This window comes from Calypte anna, chromosome Z, assembly GCF_003957555.1.
Source record: "Calypte anna isolate BGI_N300 chromosome Z, bCalAnn1_v1.p, whole genome shotgun sequence".
Classification (NCBI taxonomy): Eukaryota; Metazoa; Chordata; class Aves; order Apodiformes; family Trochilidae; genus Calypte; species Calypte anna.
In genome coordinates, this window is record NC_044274.1 from 47,727,026 (window position 1) to 47,753,022 (window position 25,997).

The following is a 25,997-nucleotide window of genomic DNA, read 5'->3' on the forward strand; positions in this document are numbered from 1 at the left end:
GAATGTTCCTAATTTTGTCAGTATAAATTTTTGTTTAAACTCCTACAATATGTTCCCAATAGAGAGAAGCAGAATGGTACATAATGGAAGCCTTCAGGGTCTCATTAACCTGGCACACCTGACAGATAAATAAATAAAAGAAACTTTAAAATCCTGGAAGCTGCAAATATCTTGATAAACAATTTCAAAATAAATAATTTTTTTTTTTTTTAGCTTTTAGATTTGCCCCAAAGGACAATACATTAATTTGGTGGCTTTCCATGCTTCTTTACTTTCCTTAGGTTTGGTATAAAATAGAGATCTATGTGGTTAGGGCCTCCATTCCCAAGTGACTATCAAGGACTTCATTTACTGTACATACCTGTGTTGCATTTTTTTTAATTTAAAATTAATCCTCTGGTTAAGCTTTCATTCATTCCAGAAAACACTGGTGATGCTATAAGGCCAGAGATCACTCTTAGCATCTACATTGCTCTGTCAGCTACTGATGTCTCTGATAAAAGCTTTCAGTTTTTGAATATTAAAATAAAAGTTTCTCCAGCCAAAATATTGCTATACATCTTCTGGACACAGAAATAATACAGGTCCTAAAGAAATCCTTTCTCTGCATGCAGATGATCAATTCTTCTTATTATATCATAAAGGAAATAATAATCTTTATGGGATAGGGTGCCAACTTGTCCTTCCGTTAACACTGAATTTACAACAATAACTCAAGTTTACTTCAGCAGGATTCATCAAGCTGTTGGTCCTAGAGCAGGGTCTGGATACACAAGTTATAAAAAAGAGTAATTTAAAAAGGTTTTTTTTAATGTTTTCACAAAGCTCAACACAGAACTGCAAGTCAATGAACAGCCCCATCTTCAGTATCACATTAAAAGACTAACTGAAAACACACCCCCAGAGGCAATGTGAAGGTCTTCACTAGCAAGAATATTATAATGAAAAAATATGGGTAGAAAAAATAAAGAGATCATCTAATCCCTGAGTGGGCTTCAGACAACAGACAAAGTCAGAAGAAAACACACAAGTGAGCAAAACCATGGCGTACTCCAGTGGATTAACTTATCCCAAACATAACTTCAGTGAGCTGGCCAGACTCTGGTAGTCATAGTATGTTTAATGGGTAGAGAAAGAAACCAACTAAAATATAAAAACTGTCCTAGAACATAGAACATTTGTTTTGTTCAGATATATTAGGGTGCTTTCTGTAATGCAATTCATTGAGATAAATTACTTATTGCTGCAACTCCAATATTGAACTATGATCCTTACAATTTTTGAGACTCTTTTCATGCTTTTTTTTTACTTCGCAGCATTCTATAGGTATCTAATGTGATATTTGTGTTATTTTCTTGTAATCACGGGAGAGAAGGGTTTTAGGAATTTTTGGACTTACATCACCTTGGAAACAAGACATGTACATACAGTAAGATCACTCCTTCTCTAGAGTAAAAGCTGGCATCATCTCCGCAAGCTTATGGCTAATTGTTCTGAATAAGATATGGATGTCTTATTCCTACCCACTACTTAGGAAATTAATTTGTTTTAATGTATTTGCACATAGCAACTATAAAGTAGGTTTTATGAAGCCAATAATGCAGATATAATACTTGAGGAATTCCTTTTAGTTTGGATATATTTATTTTTCCAAACATTTTGTTTGAGAGAAAATGAGATTGCTATCTGCTGTTTCCTTATTTTTTTGCAGGAAAGCAAAGGGTTGTTGACTTCCTCTCCCCTCCCTTCCTTCCTTCTTTCTGAAGGTACTGTACTCATCTGAAAAAAAGAGAACGAAATGATTGTTCCTGTTCTCTTTCTTAAGTCATTTGAAACACTGTCCCTGCTAGTTTTCTAAGTTTACTGCAATCTCTGCACGGGGGGAGGGAGAGAGAGGGAGAGAGAGACAGAGATTACCAACATGAGAGCAGGTAGAAAGTTTAGGGCAAGAATCCTTCCAGCTTCAACAACTGGTAAGTTAAGTAAAAATGCTTTTATGGTTAACTCTTTAACAGTACAATATATGTGCTTTTGTATTAAGAAAAGGCATTATACAAGAATCACATTTATTTGATAAAAAAAACCTATAATAAGCATCTGCATTGACAAGCCGTATATTTACGCTTTAGATACCTATAGTCTGTTTTTTGGATACTGGTGATAATAGCATACAGTTAAACCAACACAGGCAGGAAACTGTTTCCCAGTGAGGCTGATAATACTCATAACATGATATGCTATGAATTTCGCATAGGTAGATTCTGCTACAAAAATCCTGTTACAGGCTTCATTAACTTTATCCTGAATGTCTCAGCAAGATTCACAAGGCCGTTGCTGAAACAAAAAGAGAAGCTGTGTCATGTGCAAACTGATGTATTTAATGTATCATCTGCCACTACTGAAGTTTGCTTCAACCCATCAACCTGTGCTATGGTTGAAGAAAGATTACTTGGGCTTTTTTTTTTTTCCTTTTATGTAGTGTTGTTTATGATTACACATGTTTATCTCTACTCATCTGTGTATATGATTAGTCTAGGAACAGTGACATTTAAGACTTGGTAAATGCAGTTCACACTTGAAGAAAAAAAAGCAAAAAATGATGTCTAATATAAAATAGCATCAAGGATGGACACCAGCATCAGTAGCAGGATGGATTCAAATGTTTAGTTGTTGTTTGAATTGTTGCAGGTACCAGTAATATTTTTCATGTGGGCATAAATGTATGAGTGATCAGTAGTGGCATGTCAAGTGAGCAACTGGATGCTAGAGTGTGTTTCAGATATTGGATCCGAGAAGTCTCCCCCATGCTTTTATGAAAGCTGAATGCAGAGGTGGGTAAAGAGGTAAAGATTCAGGATAGGTGTCCACTTGCTAGCAGAAGGAGAGCTTGGTCACCTTCTGATCCAGGATTTCTTCAAGTTGCAGCTCTCTTAAGTGCAGGGTGCTCTGCAGAGTGCCTGGAGCCTGAAGAGAGCAGCTCCCAATGGCTGGCAGGCAGCTCCAGCTGCCCTGCTCCCTCTCCCTCTGGGGCACCTGGGCTGTGCTCCCACCCTAGAACAGCCCTCTGCTCCCATCCCTCACTGAATCAACTAGCAAAAAGGATTTTCTTTGCTCTCTATCTTTCTGCAAGTTCTTCCATACGAAGGAGCAATCCACCCCAAACTCAGCCCGATTTCTGGGTAAGTTGTAGATTTCCTTCACTTTAGAAGCAGCTGATGGGTTCTGCCAAAGGACATGGAAGTAATTTGTTTCTCAAACTCTGTAGCTTAAATTTGCAGCTTGGTCTAACTTGGTATCAAGTATTCGGTTTATATCGTTATTCTTCACCCACAAAGAATCCTCTGCTAATAGCAAGTAAATGCCAGGTGTTACCTTGAAAATTACTTGCCACGTCTTTAACTTTATGTTGTGGGCTTATGTTTTACATGACTAAATTCTAATTCAAAATTAAAAAAGAAAAAAAAAAGCGTTTGGACAGCTATTTTGGCAGTTACACATCAAACATCTATAGAACCACTTTCTACTCCAGGTGAAAAGTAGAGGAATTTCCCATACATTAAAAAAAAAAAGTGCATACGCTCTGTATTTGTAGTGGTATTTTGCTCAAACTGCAGATTGTTAGTCTTGATTGCTGTCATCTGTATGTTTAGATCTCATTAGTTCAGAAGTTCAGTTTACCTCATAGGCAAGAGCCAGTCGCAGCCTTTAGATACATGTTTTGTTTCTGAAGATACTACACAATACGTTATTGGTTTGGGCTATGTATACAGGATATTCTTCCTCTGAGAGATTGTCTGAATCACATTATTAAGAATGTATATGTTCATAGTAATAGTAGGTGGCCAAAAGCAGTACAGGCTATTCTTAGACCCATGTCCCATTAATAAGTACAAAGAAAAAGTATTATTAAAGGAATGCTTAGTAATTTAGCAGTAAGAAAAACAGACCTTGAATTTTGAATGTCATGCTTAAATTTCAGCTATTGGGATAACTGTTCCTTCAGATAATACGTCTTTGTAATCATTTGGAGTTAATTTCTTTTTACATTCTGTAATATACTACTGATACAGCTGTAACATTTAATATTACAGTAGTTTGTAACACAATTAATATATTTCTTGAGATGTCAGGACAATGAGATTTTTGGCAGATGTGTTATCCTTGTCTGGCACTGCTGAGGTATTCCTGAGCAGCAAAGGGTGTACTCTGAGGCAGGATTTAGTATAGATTTACTAGTAGTTTATGGTAGAAATTAAATGTTTGTGAGATAGATTTTCAGTTATTCACCTCAGAATTACTTTTAAAAAACGCAGCAATAAAAAGAGAGAGGCTCTGTTTATTTTTATTGCAATCTTACTGTTTCTGTTGTTAAGAGCCATGTTTATGTATATAGCATATAGAAGTAAATGGTCAGTCAGTGTATATATTTTCCCAGAGAATTAGTTAAAATAAGTTTAAAAGTATTTCCATTTAATTTATTCTCAGTTATAATGAAATGAAAGTATAGGCAGATTTTACTTTTTGTTCTGAAAATTATAAAAAAGATGGCGAAGATGTTACAGAAATAAATTTTAGACCGTGGAAATCCCAATGTAATGGGTCTGATGAAAGAAAGCATAGAAACTAATGGAAGTATTATGTAAATGTGCATCACCTTTATATATTTAGGACTATTTTTTTCATGGTGAAAAATGAAGACATGCATTTTGGAAGCAGAATAGAAGTAAGTTATATTCCTAGCAAAATTTTGGCATCTCTAATACAGATTTTTGAGCAGAAGGGAATTTGAATCTTTGAATTTTAAAGATATTGTTTTTGTTCTCATATCCTTTTAATAAGTACATCAATAAAAGCCTGGCCTTACGACTCTCTGTATATAAAGCAGACAAACATGGACTGGAAGGCACAATGTACATCTCACAGATTAACATTTTAGCGTGTTCTTATGTGCCATTTCTAGTAGCAACTGATAGATATCCTGGTTTTGGAATGGGAGAAGGATAGGGGGATGTCTCATGGTAGCAATATGAAACAAGCCTCATATACAGAGGCAGAAGACTATGGACTGTCCCATAAAGAACTTATATTGTTTCCAGTCCTAGATATTGCAAAGCCTTGATAATGAAGAAAGGCCTCTGTATGAATGGATGACCCCACTCAGCCAGGCATGTAATCAGAACACCAGCCTGAGAAATAAACACAGTAAAAGCTGCAAAAAGTAAGAGTTTTTCTGTGGCCATGGTTTAAAGACCCAAATCAGAAAAAAGGTGTGTGAGTAAAGGCAGCTTCCTATTAGTTGATAAGAAATGACCCATAGCTTCTGTGCACTAATGCCAGGTTTCTCAGTAGTAACTCGTCCAACGAGACAAACTTCTCCATACAAACCTTACAAAGGCTGTGTTGACTGCTACAGACAGTTGTGAAATTATTCATTTGTTTGATGCACGGATCTTATAACCCAATTTACTTTAAAAATAGACCACCTAAACCAAATGAGCATTTTCTTCTTAAATGCAGTAGTTTTCCCCCCACTGGTTCAACATCTTAGAAGAGCACTGACAAGGAAGGAATGCCAGCTTGGAGAAGACAGAGTAATAGAGTTGTAAACATTATGAAGCCTTTAAAAGGAATGAAACAAGTACTTGGGATTATCCTCTTTCTGCTGAAGCCAATGAAGCTGAGACCATTGTCCTCCATTGCTATTAAAATGCAGTGGAATTTTATGGACAATATTCAGATTTTCATCCAATGAAGAGGCCTAAGTTAATATGTTTTGGTTACTTAAAACACATATTGAACTGCAGGCTGGATGTCTGATTTTACTTTATTTATATCTGTGAAGGAATAGTCCTTCTCGGACTCCTAAAATACTACGATCCAATGAAGAATATTTTATTTTTGTTATAGGTCTTTCCAATGTTAAACATTTTGTGACTTGTTTTTGTACAACAAATACCTTTATACTAGTGTTATCCTGATCTTCATAAGCAGAACACAGTGTTATCCTTTACAACACATTACACATCATTTGTTTAAAAGAGTTCCAATGTCACTGGAAGAAATTATGCTAGGTAATCGTATATGAAAAGAAAACATATTTGTCATTTGAAGGTTTCTCTAAGGAATTATGTGAATATTTGCCTTGATTTTTTTTAACTTTCACTCCTTATTTCCTTCTTTAGAAATGATGTTAGAAAGACACATTAATTATCTGAATGAAAAATGAAAAAAAAAAGAATTATCAGTTTGTTTTCCCTCTCTAGCTAAAAAAGCCAAAACACTGACATACTTCTCTTCTATGCTTTGGGTGTGCATGTGATTTAAAGGAAAAAACTCAAAGTAACTGTGTGTTACCTGAAAATCTATTTTTTCCCTCACAGTATTCATAAAAGGTGTACCTGGAAATATCCACCTTTCAGGTACCTATGCTCATCAGTAGCCCTGGAGATCAGAGAACACTGAAAAATACAAGTGTTCATTGACTGTGAAGGTTCATTTAGCTACAAAAAGCTACAAGGTAGACTGAGTCTCATACATTGATAGTATTGGTTCTTGTTTATAAATGAGAAAACCACAGCTGATTTGAAATTTAAAGCAAGGCTATGAGAAGGATTGTACTTTTTTTTTTTCTTCTTTTTTTTTTTCCTTGTTACTTGTGGAATATGGCTGCAAGGAATGTTAATGTGTAGCAAGCAGGCATTACCCATGCAGTCTGAGGGTGGAGGAGAATGTTTGGTGGCTCTGAGATGGAGCACGTGGTGTTCTCAGGGAGATGCCTCTTCTGACACCAGGCCCATCAATAAGCTACAAGTGTGATGTCTGAGAGGGACAAGATGACTTCCAGTCTTCCTCCTCACTGGTTAGTTGCTATTCCTGACTGTGAACAAGCCACTCATACTTTAGTTTTCTCTGGTTAGGGTTGTGATGGGTTAGATTCTGGAGCTTTTGTTTCATGGAAGGCTCTATTCTGGGTCTGGTACTAGAGACTGTAAGCTGGAAAGAGTACACTTAGGCTCTCACCAACACCAAATACAGTACATTTAATCTAAATACATAAATGTACTCTAAAGACATCAAAGAACAACACATTGGAATATAGTTACTATTGCAGGTTTAGTCCTCTCTATGAGGTTCACTCTTAAGCAAGTAGTATTTCAGATACAGGTAAAAATTATTTGAAAGGGGAACGTGTTTCACACAGTAGTTCCAGGCAGCACAGTATTTTTCTACCTGTCTACTTATTCTTGAAATTCTTAGTATGAATGCATGTGTAATGTAAACAATATCAGGAGGTGAAAAGAAAAAGAGTGACCTGTTTTTAAAAGTGTCAGTTTCTAATGAACATCAAAACTTGTTTGAACTGCCAGATAGGTAGCAGCCTACGTTGGGCTGGATCCCTAGTGCAGGTTTCTGAAGCTATGGAAAGTGTCCTGTATCTGCTCAAAACTATTTTCCTGTGACAGGAATTCCATAAGACTGTAAAGGACCTCCTGGAATAGCAAGTTGACAACAATGTAATACGTTTACCAGAAATGAAACCCATCCATTTCTATAGCTGCAGGAAAATAGCATTTTTTGCACAGTACCACAGCAAAGTATCTCACCATCATGGATGTTATCTCAGAGAGTTTTTTTGCATAATGCTGTACTCACAATGTGAAGTCACCAAGGTTTCCAGAATAATTTTATATGTCTGTATGTAGTATTTTGTCAGGGTGCTATGGAAGCAGTCACAAGCATCAGAGAAATGATGCTGACTGACTCCTCCTCCACTGTATTCTCATCCCTCTGCCTGAAAAATCAAAATAGCAATTAAAGACTTTTAATCTGAAATGCATTAATTTCTTTCCTCGTGTCCCACAAAAAGGGAATCCACTTATGCTTAAGACACAGGTAAAGAAATGCAACTGAGCAGATGTCACTGCATTCTGTGGGAAAATGATCAGGACTTGGGATTTCCTCTAATGAGTGTAGTGAGGATTTATTTAACCAGCTCATTCACTACAGGACACAGAAAAAATGAGTGAGTGCAGGCCCTGGGTGTGGTGAGGACAGTAAGTCAGAACAGTATTCATACAATTATTTATCCTCTGGGTAGCCTTCACCTGCCCATATCACAGCCGTGTCTACCATTCCTCCCCAAACAAAGTGATAATTTCTATAAAATTTTCCAGTTTTTTATATGTGACACTTGAATTTTTTTTTTGGGGGGGACACAATCACTGGATAGAATGATTTGTGGGGTGGAAATAGAGGGTGGGGACAGAGAGAAAGAATTATATTAATATATAGGGGGGGTTTCCATAAGTTGGTGAGCTTTTTTCAGTAGTACATAAGTTTGATATTTGGGGTTTTTTTGTTTCTTTTTGTTGTGATTAAGATCTGAACTGAGCATCCAGAACAAACATTTGGTGAAGGATTAGTACTGGAGTGGTTTGGGAGATATTTAGAAATTCAGATTTAAAATTATGTTGAGTTTCTTCTCACATTTTTTTTCTTTTCTTTGGTAAAAAAGTATTTTCTTTTGTAGAAAAATTTTGTAGCTCTAGTTTCAGTTCCAGTACTGATGATGACATTTGGCTAAGTCTAAGCTGACATTCCTACTCCTTATGTTAGTTTATTGAATTCTATAAAACTGGTATTTTAAATCTGTTTCAGTTTAAAATAATTAACTTCGGGATTTTTTCCTTGTTAGATGATTTACATAAAGACTTGTTTTGCAGTTAATCAAAGTCACAAAAGCAATATGAAATTTGTTTTAAAATTCAGATTTTCTTTAGTTGTGTCGACAGAGTAATATTTATTTTTAGATCTTTCTGAAAGTTAACAAAATAAAAGCAATATGCAGGCTGCATTTTGGGGATAAGATAGAGAAAGCATTTGCTTTTTGCTCTTCAGTCAAGGAGAAGACTCAAGTTTGGCATCAAGGAGAATATTCAAGTTTGGAATCACAGACGAAGGGCAAAGCAAGAAAGGAAGTTATCTTAATTTACTTCCTTACAGTACTTCATATGATTAAAGGCACCATTTTATTCTAAAACTGAAGAACACGTTTCTCCTTAAAAAAATAAACTGATTTTTAAAATTACCCCCCACTTGAATGTGATTGTGAGATGTGAAGGTGATAATTTCTCTGAACAAGAAGTTCATATTCAATATTGTTTCAATGCTTTACCACAGATTTTATGTTCTGGCAGTCTGGAAAGCAAATATATCAAAAGCAGCTTCCTCCAGTGCCCCAGTAATTTGCCCTAAGATCCATTTTTAACTCATTGCTCATGATTCTTAGTTTTTCCTATTTGGATATCAACGGAATAAACACAGTGGTGTCCTAGAAATGGCACTGACATCTCTAATTCCTTTGCTGTGTTTCCTATTGAACTTATCTTCAGAGAGAAAGATCTGAGTCACTACTGAGCCAGCTTAATTGCAAGTGGGTACCAGTGGTTAACAGGGATTAATCAGTCCTTTCAGCCTAGCAGCTTTCACACCAATTCTGCTCAAACTTCAGCTAAAATAAAATTTACTGTTATTTCCTAAGTGATTAGGAAAGCATCATCTGGTCATTACTTCTAATGAACTGGACACCACAAGAACGATTCACTAGCAGATATATTTTTCTTAATTCTTTCAGTTTCTGGATGAAATCCTCTTCTTTCAGTTCTTGTAGGATGTAGCATGTCTTACTGGAACACACATTACCTACCAGTTTAGCACACCTCAGTCTTGTTATGAGTTTTTTATTGTGTGAAATGAAGAACTAAATGCAAAATAAATACAAACTAATAATGTTAAAGTAAAACTAGACTTAGTAAAACTAGACTTTCATATAAACCCTGATCTGTTTCAGAGGCTTTATGTGAAAACTCTCCCATAAAATCCTTTCTTCTTTGGTCCTTTTCCAAGCATACATGTATATTTCATCTACCAATTCAATTTTTTTTTTTTTTTTTTCCCCCCAGGTATCTGAGGCTTTATGCATGCAACACCTGAAAGGTGCAATTAAATGCTAATGGTGTAGGAGACTGCCAGCAGACTGTCTTGCAGTGGGCTGGCTGAAAGTCCGAAGGTGGCCCTTAGCTACCTTTAACTTAACAAAGAGATGGAAAGAGACCAAACCATCTCTCTGGCCTCCATAGAGGTGATAAGGAAACTGGGACTGCAGTAGGAAGAAAAGCTCAACCTATTTCCTTTCAAAAGGTCATGAATGCCAGTGAAAGGTTTGCTTTCAAAACAACAGCTCAAACAGGACAGCATGAGGGTTATGGAAGGGCATACATTTTCAATCATTCTAATTTGGGGTGTTCTGCATAGCTCCATTGTTTCTTCTAAAATAATACTGATGTACAGCTCAAACTCCCTCTGTCTCCACTTCACTCTAGAGTGTTAAACAATTGTGTTTTGTAGGTGAGAATATAATGTCTGAAGTGTTCTTTCAAGGACTCCAGGGTCTCTCCAATACTACTATTTTATTAGTCGTCCTTCCTAATATTATTTAATAGGTCTCCTGTTCAACCTGTCTCATATAATATCTGCATGGTGGGAGAAAAAAAAATATGCTAAAACTGCATGAGTGTTATTTGATAATTTTCCAGAGGAAAAGCTATTTAACACATAGTATGCCTATGGTGCCAGAACTGTACTGTTTTAATTTGCAGTGGCAGACATGAAAGTAGACTGAAAACAAGGATGGAGTGATAGGATTTCTCTAAACAGTGATTAAAGTGTCTCTAGATATTTTATAAAGGCAGGGACAGATCTATAGTTCCAGCCTTTGACATGAGTGCTCCTTATCCACTTAAGAAAAGGAGGAAATTTAACTTATTGGCATCAGCTGATAATATCCAAATCCCAAACCTTGTTCTTAGCTACTCCTCAGATTTTCCATCATAATTTCAGTACAATATGGATGATGCCAGGGAGAAAATTGGGACAGTTACTTAGGATCAACTACTGCCATTGTTTATTTGAGTAATTAACTGAGCTGGCCAAACCATTGTTAATTCCAATAACTAGTGAGGGCAGGATCAAATTGCATTTCCATCCAGTCTGCTGGCACCAGTTAAGCTTTGCACATTTGAAACTCTGCTACTATGTATGGTCCCAATGTCATCACTGTAGCCAGTCTGGTTCTGTCAGCCCTGAACTATGGCCAGTGTATAGCTATATAAGAATATGCAGAATACCTATGCCCATATACTCTAGGAGACCCAGTCCTGTAAGATTATTTATGAGAAACTGAATACTCATAAATGACAAAATATTCACTGCAAAACACAACAGCCATGAAGTTGGAGACTTTGATTCATTTTCCTCTATCCTCCTGAGGAATCTGGACCCACAGCTCCAGCCTCTTAAGGCAGTGCCCAAACTAAATGGGCCATTATATAGACAAGAATTGCAAGTGCCAGTGGGCAGAGAGCAAAGAGAAGTCCCAGGGATAGTGTAGTCAGCTGCTGCAGACTGCATCCCCCTGGAGGTAGGTCTGGGTTCCCCTTCAAGTGTCATCTCCCAGGTTTATTGAAATTTAGAGGCACTTCACCCTCCTGAGTGACTGCATTAATGGTTTGGCTATAGTGTCAAGTTCCTTTTAGTTCATTCTACCTTGTAATCCCTCGTCTGCAGAGAAAAAGCCTCCAGAAGAAGGGACTGAGGGCCCAGTATGGGTGAGTGCTGTGGGCACAGATGAGGCAGGGCTGCACTGTGAACCCAGAGACAGAGATCTTCCAGCAATCATTCCCTCTCCCCTTTGTCCCCACCCCAAAGCAGCCTTGACTTCCCTGTTGGTGCAAGAGAATCAGGCAGGTGGAGGTGCTCAACTGAGGACATGCAAACTTTGTCCCCTTTACACACTTTCAGACCAGTGCCTTGAATGCTCCCACCATGTGTTAGCTGTGGTTTGGAGTCACTTTGTGTAAACAGCTAACTTCAGCACCTGAGGACTTAAGCATCCACTTCCTTATCCAGATTACCTTTGTGTTGCTGACCATTTTAGCAGCTAGAATAGTGAAGCAGAGGGGATGAACAATATATGGAACGGAGACGTGAAGAGGGAAGGAAACATAAGATAAATAAGAAAATTAACAAAAAAGGAAGAAAGAAGGGAATAAAAAGAGAAAGGAGGAAGTAAAAGAGAAAGGAGAAAGAAAGGGTAAGAAAAAGTGAAACAAAAGGCCAAAACAGCAGCAAGGTTAAACTGTAGGTAAAGGACATTTCACATGTACATTGTAATGACTGGCCACTATTCATGATCCCTAAGTACTGCTAGGAGCATCACCAGAAAAGCCCTGTTGCAGGTTCACTGTTAGGGCAGCCACACTGCTCTGTGGCCTTCACCTACTGTCTTGTAGGACAACAGAAAAGTTACAAGAATGATAGCAAAGATTTTACTACAGTAAGGACAGGACACACATAAAAGCAATACGAGGGGCAGCAAACCATTTTGATAAACGGGAAACACAGTATTCATACTGGAGAAAAGGAAATTATCTACAACTACCTCACTACAGCACCAGACAAATTGTTTTTAATCTAATCAGTGTCACCACTAAGAAGCAAATTATGCCATAGACTATTCTGTAAACACTATCTGATGCCACAGATAGTGCCTCGGCTTTGTCAGGCTGGGGGGTGGGGCTGCTACAGACTTTCAGAGGGAAAATCTCAGGATCTAATTTAACATTTTCAGTTATTATCAAAACAAAAATGCTCTATAAGCTATGGAAAAGTGAGTGTGCATTCACTTTTACGCTTCCTCCATTACAAGAAGTACTAAAGTAACTATACTCCTCTTAAAGTGTTCATATTATCTTGCTTCCTGAAAAATGAGTACAAAATCAGGATCCAAGATGAAATCAAAAGCCACTCTAGGCAGTACATGCAAGTGGATATTTTTCCTAAACTTCTGTATTTCCCAGATAAAATTAAACAAAAAGTAACGTAAGTTAAAATATTAGTATTCGGGGAAAACAAAGAAAATGCAGGGAGGGTATTTCTATTTCACAGTTTTCTAAGACCCATTACTTCTCTGGTGTCATTGCCCAGACAGTATTAATGCAGCTACACTGCACAGAAAGCCCTTCAAGCAGAAGGAATGTCTAAAATGACCAAACTTCAAACATAAAGGAAATTAAACATGCCAAAACAGAGACAGTGAAGTAAATAATAGATATATTATATATATATGTATATATAGAGTATATTTGAAAGTTCGTTGCTTGTTACATCTATTTACTGTGTTATGTTAAGCTGCTTAAACATGTCAGATTTTTAAATCAATTTTATATTTTAGGTGCATAATTGCATGGTTTCCATTAAGTTACCATCTGTTAGCTTACTATCTCAGAATCAGTTACTTATTCCCTGTGTATACATCTTTGTTAAAAGTATCAGATTTTGGTCACAAATGGTGCATATCTCAGTGGACAAGAGAATCCATAACAAATGGTGAGGAAAATTGTGAAGGATTAGTCTGAGAGTTTACTAGAAATCTTGCCATTAGACTCACTGAGTTTTGGTTGTGTCCCCGAATGTTACTGCCAGTTTTCAATAACCAAGTATTTGCTGAGAAAAAATCCCACACTTGCTGATGGAAACAAGTTTTATCCTGAAACCTGGTACCATCAGATGAAGGTGGTTTCCCATGGAGAAGTGAGAAGACACCAAGCTCCTCAGTACTATTATACTAATATAGGAAGAAAAAACTTGATCTGGTGCACTTCTCCTTTTCAGTTATTCCAGATCGTTATAATGAACAATTGTTTCCAATTCCAATCCTATTAATGATGGTAATCTAAATGGGGAAGAGAAATCTATATGGCAATATATTTGTCCTGATAGTGTTCTCCATTTAAGCAGACTTATCTGTCTTACAAAAGGCATGGGACAAGAAGCCTTATTTCAGAAGACAATTAAGTTAATGGTGAAATCATGAACTTCATTTGACATCACGTCTACATAGAATCATAGAACTGCTCAGGCTGGAAAAGACCTTCAAGATCAGTGAGTCCAACCTTGTCCTAAGCCTATTACCCTATTTCTGATGACCCACCACTAAATCATGTACCCAAGCACCACATCCAGATGACTTTTAAACTCACTCAAGGATGGAGACTCAACCATCTCCCTGGGGAGCCTGTTCCAGTGCTTAACAACTCTTTCTATAAAGTTTCTCCTGATAATGTCACACACGCATGTGTGACAGAGAAAACAAGTGTTTGTGGAAGTAGTATTGGAAAGGATTTGACTCACAAATGGCTTTTATTCCCATCTCAGCACTGCTTTTTTAAGGTTTTCCCAACATTTGTGTCTCTGTGATCAGTATATGCACTCATTGATTTTGGGTACCTTCCCTAAAGCCTTTTTTATTTTTTTCAGGTAGTCTAAATTTCTGTCTTCTCTTGGTTCCACACTGTGGCAGAAAAAGAGCTCTCTTAATTTAAAATACATATCATCATTTCAGTTATCTTCAAATAATGTATCATAAGGACTTCAAAGATGATTTGGGTGTATTACAGATATACAGTTTACATACAACATGTACTCAATTTATATACTCGGCCTGAGTTTATTAACATAGAGTCATCATATGTTAGTTAAACCCATTACTGAATAACAACTCTTGAGTTATTGAGTGAATCTGTATTGAAATAACTCAAAATCTTTGAAGTATATTTAGAGCTTCTGCATCATTCAACAAAGCAGCACCTACAAAGAAAAACCTGCCTGTAAAATTGACATAGATTTTACAAATATGAACATAATTATCATCTATATTATCAAAATCCTTAGTCAAGACAACCCATGAACCCAGCAAAACAGACAAGGTAATATTGAAAATGGAATGTTAAAAATATCCATATGATGGCTTTCCCAATAGAAAGCAAAATGGGGAGAAGCAATGTTACTACACAGCTTCACTCACACACTGGAGGCAGCATAAAAGGCTGGAAGGAAAGAAAAAAGGGGCTTATGGGGGTTTCATGGTTCCATTGAGGGAAACAACTGGGGAAAATTGTGTGTAGGGATCATACATGTTTCAGCTGAAAATACTTGGTTACCAGTAATAGACACGTTCACAATTGTGTAAGCGTTTCTGGTATCTTTAAAGCCTGAGAAATAACTCAAAGCAATGTAGATTCAGTATGGAACACTGCTTCACTGCTGAAATGAGCTTAATTTATCATAGTAAGATCCCTTTTTTCAGATCCTGAAACTGAGACCGACTAAGTAATGAATATGTTGCTTAGTTAAACATCTGTAAGACAGAATCCATTTAAAACCAAAAACTATTTGGAAGTTTGCACTGAATGAGGGAGATCCCATGAAACCATTTAAGGTAACCATAGCCACCTCTATAATAACAATTACAAAATTAGCTACTGAAAAAATCCCCAGCCAGCTGTTCACTAAGACTGACATTCTCCAACTTTAGCTCAAGAAATGTTTTGGTATGTCACTTTTCACTGATCTTCTCCACATCCAACGCAGAAAGAGCTGTTAGATTTCTTTCCTTGTACATGTCCACGTTTCAGTCTCCAAGAGGAAAGTAGTAATGTGCTCTTACAGGGCACAGTTTCTACAGTCATGTATGCTCAATTGTACATGGAATTCCTCTTCCAGGTAGGAGAAGTGGTTCAACCTATTCAGCCTTTAGACTTCCCACACTTTTTTCTGTTTCATCTTCTAAAATAGCAAACAGAATTGCAAACCTCGTTACATTTTTTCAGAGGGTACATATTACTTTCACTCATTTGGTCTCATGTCTGTTTTTAACATTGTGTTGCCCAACAGAAAAAACAGAACTGTAGTAGACATTTTTTAAGCTTGAGAAACTCCAAAACTTCACATTTTAATGGCTGTGCTTATTATAAGTCTATGGACAAAAGGCATTTTTTAAAAGAAGCAGAATCTTGGTTCTACAGGTCTAAAGAAAACTGGGTGTTGAGTTTGGTACAGAATATTAAGTGGAGACTGTAACAAAGTATTTTCTTGTAGATAGAATAACGTGATTTTCATACTTTTAAAAATCCTTTTTTCTGTAGAAATATGAAGCTTGGAAACAAGAAAGTAGCAGTTAACAGTTAACAGAAAGTAAAGTTAATAATTTTTATACCTGCTACATAGGCTTTATATTTTGAAAATACCGTAATGACTATCTGAACTTGCTATAGTTTTCTATTCTTTTCCTTTTCCTTTCCTTTTCTTTTCTTTTCCTTTTCCTTTCCTTTATTTTCTGAAGAGCATTTGTTCTATTTTTCAAAATACTGCATTTCCAAATATACTTACTTACATAAAGAAAGAAACTGTGAGGATTCGTCTTTAAAGAAGAATCTCTTTTAAAGAAATTAGCTTTCTCAGAAGCTCTGGAGTAAAAGGTTTAGGGTTTTTTTTTATGTTTAAGTGTTAATACAGCATGGAAACCTTTAGGTAAGTGAGCTTTCCAGATGAAGTTTTCAAAACTGAGGAGCTAAAATACTACTGACAAATGATAAACTTTTAAATGTCTTTCTAGGTTTAAGCTAACCTCAATATTTAGAACCACAATTGCAGTGCTACATAGAATGACATTTTAAATAAATAAATAAATACATTTAAAAGTGCTTATATAGGAAACACAGAAGATCACTAGAAGATATTTAAAATTAAAAAAAAAAATTCAATTCACCTCCTTGTATTTATTGTTGAACGTTACAAAGAGTTCAGCTGCTCCAGTGAGAGAGAGAACAAAATTATTTTGGAATTGTGCTACTAAAATCTTTAAAATTCCCTACTGGAAAAGGACTTCTTAAGTACTTCTTGAATGGTGGTCGTATCCATAGTCTCTTCTATTGTTCCCTCAGAGCCTCCATTTTTATGGAATTAAGCTCATGCCTCCATTCCACTGAGCAAGACTTTCTACCCACATGAAAGGAGGTGATAAGAGAGGCTACATTTAACCTTTCCTCATTTAATTTCTACATCATGGGGTTTGGTATATTTAAGAGAAAAACCAACAGCAATGTTATACATATTCAGACTGAATATCTGTGCTTTCCCTCCCCTTTTAGGTGCTCTTTTTTTGGATTATGTAGCACCTCTCTGATGTGCTCTTCACTGACTGTTTAAATACTTCCCCTTTTAGGCTTGGTCCCGTGATGTGTGTAGCCATGGAGAGTGGAATAAACCCATGCACTCTGTGAAAGCAGCCAAAGGTTAGTAGTGCAACAAATTACATCTTTCTAGTAAATTCAAGCATTTCTGCAGCCTCTGCCATGATTTTGTATTATAGAAAGACTGAAATTTTGCATAAAACAGGCTGTTGAAGAAGGAGGTAACAGGCAGCCAAGAGGCAAGAGGGCAATTAGACACAATTCACTGTCACTTCTGTGTGTTTTTGGCAGCATTTCAATAGTCTAACAAAAGAAGTAAATAACATAGGTTCTCAATTGCTATGGGCCTTTCTGAAGCATTCTGAAGACTTTAATTGCTGGGAAAGAATCATATACACAAGCTGGAAGGTATTTGAAAGGAGATTTGGGTCTACAGGTATATTTTACATTCAGATTATGAGTTTAACTTTGCTTAAAATCTATTTTGAAAATAAATCTTTTTCCCTTTCAGAAATAAGTGGAGCCTATTTCAGAATTCAGAAAATCCCCTGTTCCCTTTTGAATAATTCAAGTCCTTTTCCTCAAAGAATCTTCTAGGTTTAGCTGTTCCTTATTTTGCCCAGGGATCTAGGGTGACAAGAAAACACAGCAGAATGCATACTCCCAAGCAATCCTCTCTGATGGAATAAAAACACACATATAATACTTATCTACACATACACACAAATGTAGTGCATATCTACAATGAATATATATATATGTGCATTGTTTCAAATCAGTGAGCTAAGGACAGAAAACCACATCCAGATATAATTATTAGATGCTTCTCCAGTTCTAAGCAATTTTTTTAGCCTTTTCCAGTATCACAGGTTTTTCTAGAATCATTAGTTCGAAGTTCCTAGAATTCTTGCTTCAATTACTACTCTTGATCCTTTTTTCTAAAGGGATTTTTTTTTTGTCAGTGGGCCTTTTGCTTCACTCAGTATCTTAAATAGAATTCCACAGTCTACCATGTTAGAAGGAAGTGGTCTGTTTGCAAGCAGTTTTTAAGATGCCTTCTGTTCACAGCCTAACTAAGTCACAGAGATGTTTTTTTGTCTATCTTTAGAAGCAAATTTATCCAGCATGTAGCTTCCTGAAAAAGAAAAGAAGAATGTCTTAAGTACTCCAATCAGCTTCATGCTCTCCACCAAACATTTCCAAGAATGATGTTATAAATAGCATCAGCATGTCACAGGTGACATGGGGAAAAATGTGTAGTTTTTCAACCTAATCTCTGCCTGTTTGGATAGATGAACTTACACAAATACACACATTCAGAAAAGTACATCCTTCAGGAGGACTAGAAGGTTTTTGAGAGGTTATGCAGGGAGAAAATGATAATGGCCAAAGCCTGCTAGAACTTAATCTGGCTTCTCAGTAAAATGCAAAATGTTTCTATAAATACATTAACAAAATGATGGCTAAGGAGAATCTACATCTTTTGTTGGATGCAGAAGGAAACATAATGACAAAGGATGAGGAAAAGGCTGAGACACTTAATGTGTTCTTTGCCTCAGTCTTTAGTAGTAGGACCAGTTGTTCTCCGGGTACTCAGCACCCTGAGCTTGCAGACAGAGACAGGAATGACAATGAAGCCACCATAATATACAGGTCATTGATCTGCTACACCACTTATATACAGATAAGTCTGTGAGGATGGGTGGGATTCACCCAAGGATACTGAGGGAGCTCGAGGTAGCGCTCACCAGAGCAGTTTCCATCACTTATGGGCAGTCCTGGTAACTGGGCAGGTTCCAGTTGACTGGAGATTAATACATGTGACCCCCATCTACAAGAAGGTGAATCAGGGGGACTATAGGCCTGTCAGTCTGACTTTGGTGCCAGGGAAGATTATGGTGTAAATAATATCCAGTACCATCATGTGGCACATACAGGGAAAAGTGATGAGGTCCATTCAGCATAGGTTATGAAAAACAGGTCCTGTTTGCTACCCTGATCTTCTTCTATGATGAGATGACTCATTCAGTGGATGAAAGAAATTCTGTGGATATCTACCTAGGCTTCACTAAAGTCTTTTACGCCATTCTCCCAGGAAACTGTCTGGTTGTGGGTTGAATGGCTTCACTCTTCCCTAGGTAAAAAACTGTCTGGATGGCTGGGCACAAAGAGTTGTGGTGAATGGAGTTAAATTCAATTGATTGTCAGTGTAAAGTGGTGTTCCCTGGGGCTCAGTGCTGGGGTCAATTCTATTTCATATCTTTATCAATAATTTGACAAGGGGATTGAATGCACCCTCAGTAGGTTTGCAGATGATACCAAGTTGGGTGAGGATTGCTGTTCTGTTCAAGGGTAGGAAGGTTCTGCAGAGGGACCGAGGCAGGCTGGATCGATGTGCTGAGGCCAGTTGTATGGGGTTCAATAAGGCCAAGGGTTGAGTCCTGCACTTGGGTCACATCAGCCCCATGCACTGCTACAGGCTTGAGGAAGAGCGGCTGGAAATCTGCCCAGAGGAAAAGGACCTGGGAGTGCTGGTTGACATCTGGCTGAGTATGAGCCAGCAGCTTGCCCAGCAACAGCATCCTGGTTTGTACCAGGAATAGTGTGGCCAGTGGAAGAAGGGAAGTGATGGTGCCCTGGTGATTGGCACTGGTGAGGCTGCACCATGAGTGCTGTGTTCATTTCTGGGACCCTCACTACAAGAAGGACACTGAGGTGCTGGAATGTGTCTAGAGAAGGGCAATGAAGCTGGTGAAGGGTCTGGAGAACAAGTCTTGCAAGGAACAGCTGAGGGAACTTGGTGTTTAACCTAGAGAAAAAGAGGCTGAGGGGAAACCTTATCATTCTCTACAGCTACCTGAAAGGAAGTTGTAAGGAGGTGAGGTTCAGTCTCTTCTCCCAAGTAACAAGCAATAGACCAAGAGGAAACAGCCTCAAGTTGTGCCATGGGAGGTTTAGATTGGAGACTGGGGAAAAAAACATCTCAAAAAAAAGGTTTATTAAGCATGGGGACAGGCTTCCCAGGTAAGCGGCTGAGTCACCATCCCTGAAGGTATTCAGAAGAGATGTAGATGTAGTGCATAGAGACATGGTTTACTGGTAGACTTGTCAGTGCAGTGGTAGGTTCACAGGTGGACACGATGCTATAAAAAGGTCTTGTCCGGCCTATCTTATTCTGTGATTCTAAAGAGCCAAGGGAAAAGGCAACAGCCTTATTTAAGATGAGCCAAATTTCATAAACAATATTTTAGTTGAACCCCAAATTCAGGAGAGGCTCCCTGTATGACCAGTGGAATACAAAATACCAGAAGAAAATTATCTGTCTGCTTTGTCACACTGAGCATTTTTTGGTCACTGTTATTCTGGAGACCTGGGGGGCTGCTGACATTATTTCTATATTTAGTTTTATTGTGGAGATTTTGCCCACCTGTTTAGAGAGAAAAAAACCCCTAGATTAAGTCTATAAACTGACTGTAATTTGGAGAGCTGTCAAAGGTCTTTCCTCCCCCAAATCTGCCAGGTAAATACCTCTGGGTTTAAAACAAAGAAAATAAATTACTCTCCACCTTCTTATTACAATACAAAGTGAGAGAAGCCAGGAAACACACAAAACCTGATGGTACACAGTGTCCTTAGATCACTTGGCCATTGTTTTCTCTCACAGCAGCACATGTTAATGATACAAAGAACTTTAACATTTTTTGGCTTTGGCTTTTCATGTCACAACCATAATAAATGTGCACATTATTGTTTGTATTGCTATATCCTTTAGAAGCACCGCCAACCTCTAGAGCCTGCACACGCACATCCAAGAACAGGATTTTGCCCACAAGTATCTTGGCTGAAGTAAGCTAGGCAGAAGCACTACTATGCAGATTCAGCTGTGAAGTTGTGTGTCATGGTACAGCGTGTTTGTGTTGCAAAGATGTTGAGTGTGTCAGAATTGGTTTAAAACGCTAATTCATTCACAGGAAGATCAAGGATTCTTTGCTCTTCATTAACCAATTTAATTCTGCTTTAAAAGGCCTTCATTTTATAGGGCCCTAAGACAACCTTAGTTGTATTTAGTTAAAGACCCCAACAACTTCCAGAACAACAAAGCAGACAACAGAATGTTGAATCCAGGAGTGCAGGAAGATATAAAGAGATTTGGTTTTTTTGTTTGTTTTAAGGAGTTTGGGCAACACAAAAAACCCTCAAATATGATGAAGAACGAAGAAACAAGTTTTAATATGGACAGCGCCAGAGTCTCTCCCTTCTCCCACTGCCTGCAGCCTCTGAGCCCCACAAAGCCCCACAGAACAACCCCATTTGGTGGAGAATTCAGATCACAACTCTCAAATTTCCGCTATGGCCCTCCTCCTCTTGGAGACATAGAAACATTCCAGGGGTCCTTGGAAGGAGGGTCTCGGAAACGCAAGAGCATGCCAACAAAAATGCCTCCTGCTGTTGCCCTTGAGGGTTCCTCATCACCACTAGATAGACCTGAAGATAACAATGACATAGGCTCTTCCAGTCTGCCCTTGGTGTTCCAACAGCCAGCACAGCCCAAGTACAGTTCCCAGATGATAGACCTCTGCAACTTTGGTTTCCAGTTCTACAGAACTCTGGAGCATTTCGGAGCCAAGCCCATTAAGCAAGAAGCAGTGAAGCCTAACACGGCATGGCCCAGTAGCCCAACATTCATGCAATCTCCTTACCCTTATTATCCTAAAGTCCACCCTGGCTTAATGTTCCCTTTTATTGTGCCACCAAACTTTCATTTCAGGAACCCCTTTCAACCAAAAAGACCTCCAGAAATACCCTTCAGAAGGTCTGAAGTAAGAGAAAGTGGTGAAAATAAGCAGAAAGTGGAAAGAGTTGATGTCAACCTGCAGATAGATGATAGTTACTATGTTGATGTGGGAGGTGAACAGAAACGCTGGCAATGTCCCATGTGTGAGAAGTCCTATACATCCAAGTACAATTTGGTCACCCATATCTTGGGGCACAGTGGCATTAAGCCACATGCTTGCACACGATGTGGCAAGCTTTTCAAGCAGCTGAGCCACTTGCACACACATATGCTGACACACCAGGGCACTCGTCCACACAAGTGCCAGGTATGTCACAAGGCTTTCACTCAAACCAGTCACCTTAAGAGACACATGATGCAGCACAGTGACATCAAGCCTTACAACTGCAGGATCTGTGGCAGAGGTTTTGCTTACCCCAGCGAGCTGAAAGCACATGAGTCTAAGCATGAGAGTGGACGAGAGAACATCTGTGTGGAGTGTGGTCTGGACTTCCCAACCCTGGCCCAGCTGAAGAGGCACTTAACAACCCACCGTGGCCCCATACAGTACAATTGCACCGAATGTGATAAGACCTTCCAGTACCCAAGTCAGCTGCAAAACCACATGATGAAGCACAAAGACATCCGCCCCTACATCTGCACTGAATGTGGCATGGAGTTTGTGCAGCCCCACCACCTCAAACAGCACTCCCTGACTCACAAGGTAAGCCAGCATGAATCATGCTCTCACCTTGCACCAGAACGGAGCATAAGGACGACAGGTTACTAAAGATGCATGTATGTACCTCCTTGGAAAAAAGTTAATCCGTCTATAGAGCCTCATGGTGGCTCTTTGCCAGCTGGGGAGTTTTGTGCAGAGCAAAAGCCCCAGCAGTGCTGGCAGGAGTACAAGTTAGATGCCTCTGTCAGCCTCAAGAAAGTACAAACAAAACTCTCTTTGTTATAAACCAGAGTTCAATTAAACCACCTGTATTACTTCCCAAAACTGTATTCACCTCTCCAGCTCTGGGTTTTATCTTTAGAATGACCTCCTGTAACATAACATAGTTTTGTAGAGCTGTATATCACACCTCCCCACCCCTAAATGGGAAGTAGGTGAATTTGCAGTAGACTTTATGCATGCAGCAAAAGAAACTATATTATTACTCACTAGTCTTTGAGGAATCATTATAACGAGGCATTTAGGAAAAAAACCAAGCCAAAACAGAGAAAAATTCCTCTTTGTGTGGAAGTTATCGATAATGCCAGTCACCTGTCCACAAAAGTGGACAAGAAGGACCCAGCCAATTTGTATCAAGCAGCAATCCTGCCACTGCTGACAGAAATGACAGCAGTCAGCTTAGGCTAGGAGCAGCCTTTGTAACACTTCAAAGATAATTTTCAAAAATAGGCAAAATATAACTTCTGTTACATTTCAGAAGAGTGTCTGAAATTGGCTTATACATCTTTACACAAATATTATTGAGACAAGTCAAACCTAATAGCTTAAGATTTGGTAGTTTGGGTTTGTTTGGTTTTTTTGGTTTGTTTTGGGTTTGGGTTTTTTTTTTTTTTTTGTCACAGGAAATTCCATGCCCTGTAACCTTTAAAGAGCTCCAGCTTATTTGTCCACAGCTGCAGGTAGATTCAGCTGTGGATGTAATTAACAGCATTCAGCTGCCCAAATGCAAGCTCACAGCAGATAGGCTGACACTTTAAGCTGCTGGTGGTATTCACAGTTTTAGCTCTGAAACTAACTGTGAAAACAATGGAAGGTGTAAAAGTCAGATAGTTTCAAGCCTTCTTTGTAGTGGGCACCTGTAGGAGGAGTAATTGCTTTCAGTAGTCCACTGGGAAATCCTCGGTGTCTTCAACAACTTACACACAACATCTTTAAGTGTTTAGTTCTAAATTAATGGATTTTCATAGCATCTAAAAGTTTTTTTGAGCAGCTGACAGTTAGACCTTGTGGGTGTGCACAAGAATGTTGAATTATGCAAGAGAAAATAGGCTGAATGGTACAAAAGGGGCTAAAAAAAGTAAGTAACCACAAAGTAAATAAGTAAGCACCACATGAAAAGATAGCACTCAATCAGGATTAGTAGAAGTCCCAGTAGGCGTGAGCAATTTTTTCTCTTCATTGAATGTTAGGAGTGTATCCTTATTTGGTGACATTGCTTGACTGCTTCTTGGCTCCTTCTATTCTATTTTCTATAGCTTTGTTCAAGACATGGCAATGCCTTTTATAAAAGCCAACGATGTTCAATTATCTAAGTAAAGCACTACTTTAGTCTCTAAATGTTTAGCTTTTATTCTTGATCAATAAGTGTACACATTTGACTGATATTTTACATGGGCATCAGAGTAGGACAAAGAAGCTCTGCTACTGACTATGTCTCATTGATTTGTAAGCTCACTGATAGAAACAAAAATCATGATTTCATTAGGCTTACATTTTGTTTTCCTTCTCTGCTTCTCATAATAATTTAAGATTTTTCTAGGGGAAAAAAAACCCCACCATAAGTATTTATGACTTGAGTAAATGGTGTTAAAAGACAAATAATTTACTACCTGCTTTGCTAATGCAGAATGAATAATTCATGTATAACTTACAGAAGATGATAAAAAAGAATTTCCACCTACAGATTTTTCTGGGTTTTTTTTATCTCTTACAGGGGGTGAAAGAGCACAAATGTGGAATTTGTGGCCGGGAATTTACTCTGTTGGCCAACATGAAGCGACATGTCCTGATCCACACCAATATCAGAGCATATCAATGCCATTTGTGCTTCAAGAGCTTTGTGCAAAAGCAGACTCTCAAGGCCCATATGATTGTTCACTCTGATGTTAAACCCTTTAAGTGCAAGGTCAGTGCATGTAACAGCAGAAGCATTAACCCACTGGGTATTTCTCTGGTATTATCATCTCACGATATGGTAGAATAAGAAAAACAAGACTTGCTAACAAATATTGTGTTTGCATTTAAATTAGTGTAAGCCAGCCTGTTTTTCTTTTTTTATTCAGGTGCTACTCCCTTCCCCTTCAATATCCATAACTTTAATTCTCAAATCTGTTTGTCTGCTTTGTCAGCATTTAAATGCCATGGCAGAAGAGAGCAAACATACCTGCCACTTGCTTAGTACACACACCCAAACAGAAGTCTAAGTGCTTGAATAGCTTGAAACACTGACTAAAAACGTAAATCAAGCTGCATAGCCTATGAAGGGCCATGAAAAAGCATCAGCCACAGCTTCACACAGTGATGCTATCTGATAGTTCAGGGAAGGACTCAAAAGCCACAGCAAAACACAATTGCAAAAGGGATTTGAATGGGCCAAGTGTTATTGCCAGACTGAGTCTCAGACTGGGACATCAGTATCCTGGCCCTTTTATCAGTATCATCTGTCCCTTGTAGGATCCTGTCCAAATTCCAGTTTGCTGTCCCCTTCACACTGTTAGGACTCTGAAGGTTGACGTTCCCTTTCCATCCTCTCTTCTCTTCCCCCTTCAGAAACTTTTGAGCTTTTAGCTTTCTTGGATGCTCTCATCTCTGGTATCTTCCTTATGAATTATTCAGGTTTACATTATTACTCAGTATGCAATACTATATCTGTTCCCTTCACTGCCTATGTTGTTCATTACTGTAGTCATGCCTTGTGAAGTCAAAGGTCATAGGTTTTGTTCAGAGTTTGATTTCTACTGAGAGGGCTACAAATACAGAATGGAGCATGTTACCTAGTTTATGCATAGGTAAATGAAAGTTGATCTGGAAGCAATTTCTAGAAAGTTTTCATCCAGTATCATTATAGATCTAAGAATTTTCTTAAAAGGGATGTTTCATCAAGAAGCAGAACTTGATGAAAAATTTTAAAAGGAATTATTGAAAACTGTACAGCTTCAAAATATCATAGGAAAATATAGCATTCAGTGATAATTTTAATCGGAAAATGTAAAAATTAAATCTTTTTTACTTTCTCATTTTGCTTTTACACCTTTGAAGCTTCCTGTTAAAATGTTATTTTGTATAATGGGACTTACATTATTCTATATTGATAAAATAATTTCTCTTACTGAAATGCTTGAATAGTTTCATGTCAAGTTTGCTGCAGACTTTCATTCTCTGTGAACACCAG

At 38.0% G+C, this 25,997-nt stretch overlaps 1 protein-coding gene across 2 annotated transcripts in view; it reads left to right on the top strand.

Annotated features, from left to right (window-relative positions):
* Window positions 1-1,856: 1,856 nt before the first annotated feature.
* ZNF366 (zinc finger protein 366) overlaps window positions 1,857-25,997 on the top strand; it is a 35,917-nt gene continuing 11,776 nt past the window's right edge. Inside the window, exons 1-4 of one of the 2 annotated variants that reach the window (XM_030467535.1) lie at window positions 1,857-1,973; window positions 17,123-17,192; window positions 21,263-22,588; window positions 24,540-24,731. In XM_030467535.1, the coding sequence (XP_030323395.1) occupies window positions 21,293-22,588; window positions 24,540-24,731 (1,488 nt within the window). In that variant the 5' untranslated portion in view covers window positions 1,857-1,973; window positions 17,123-17,192; window positions 21,263-21,292. The remainder of the gene's footprint in view (window positions 1,974-17,122; window positions 17,193-21,262; window positions 22,589-24,539; window positions 24,732-25,997) is intronic. The other variant, XM_008503487.2, reaches the window with a different exon arrangement.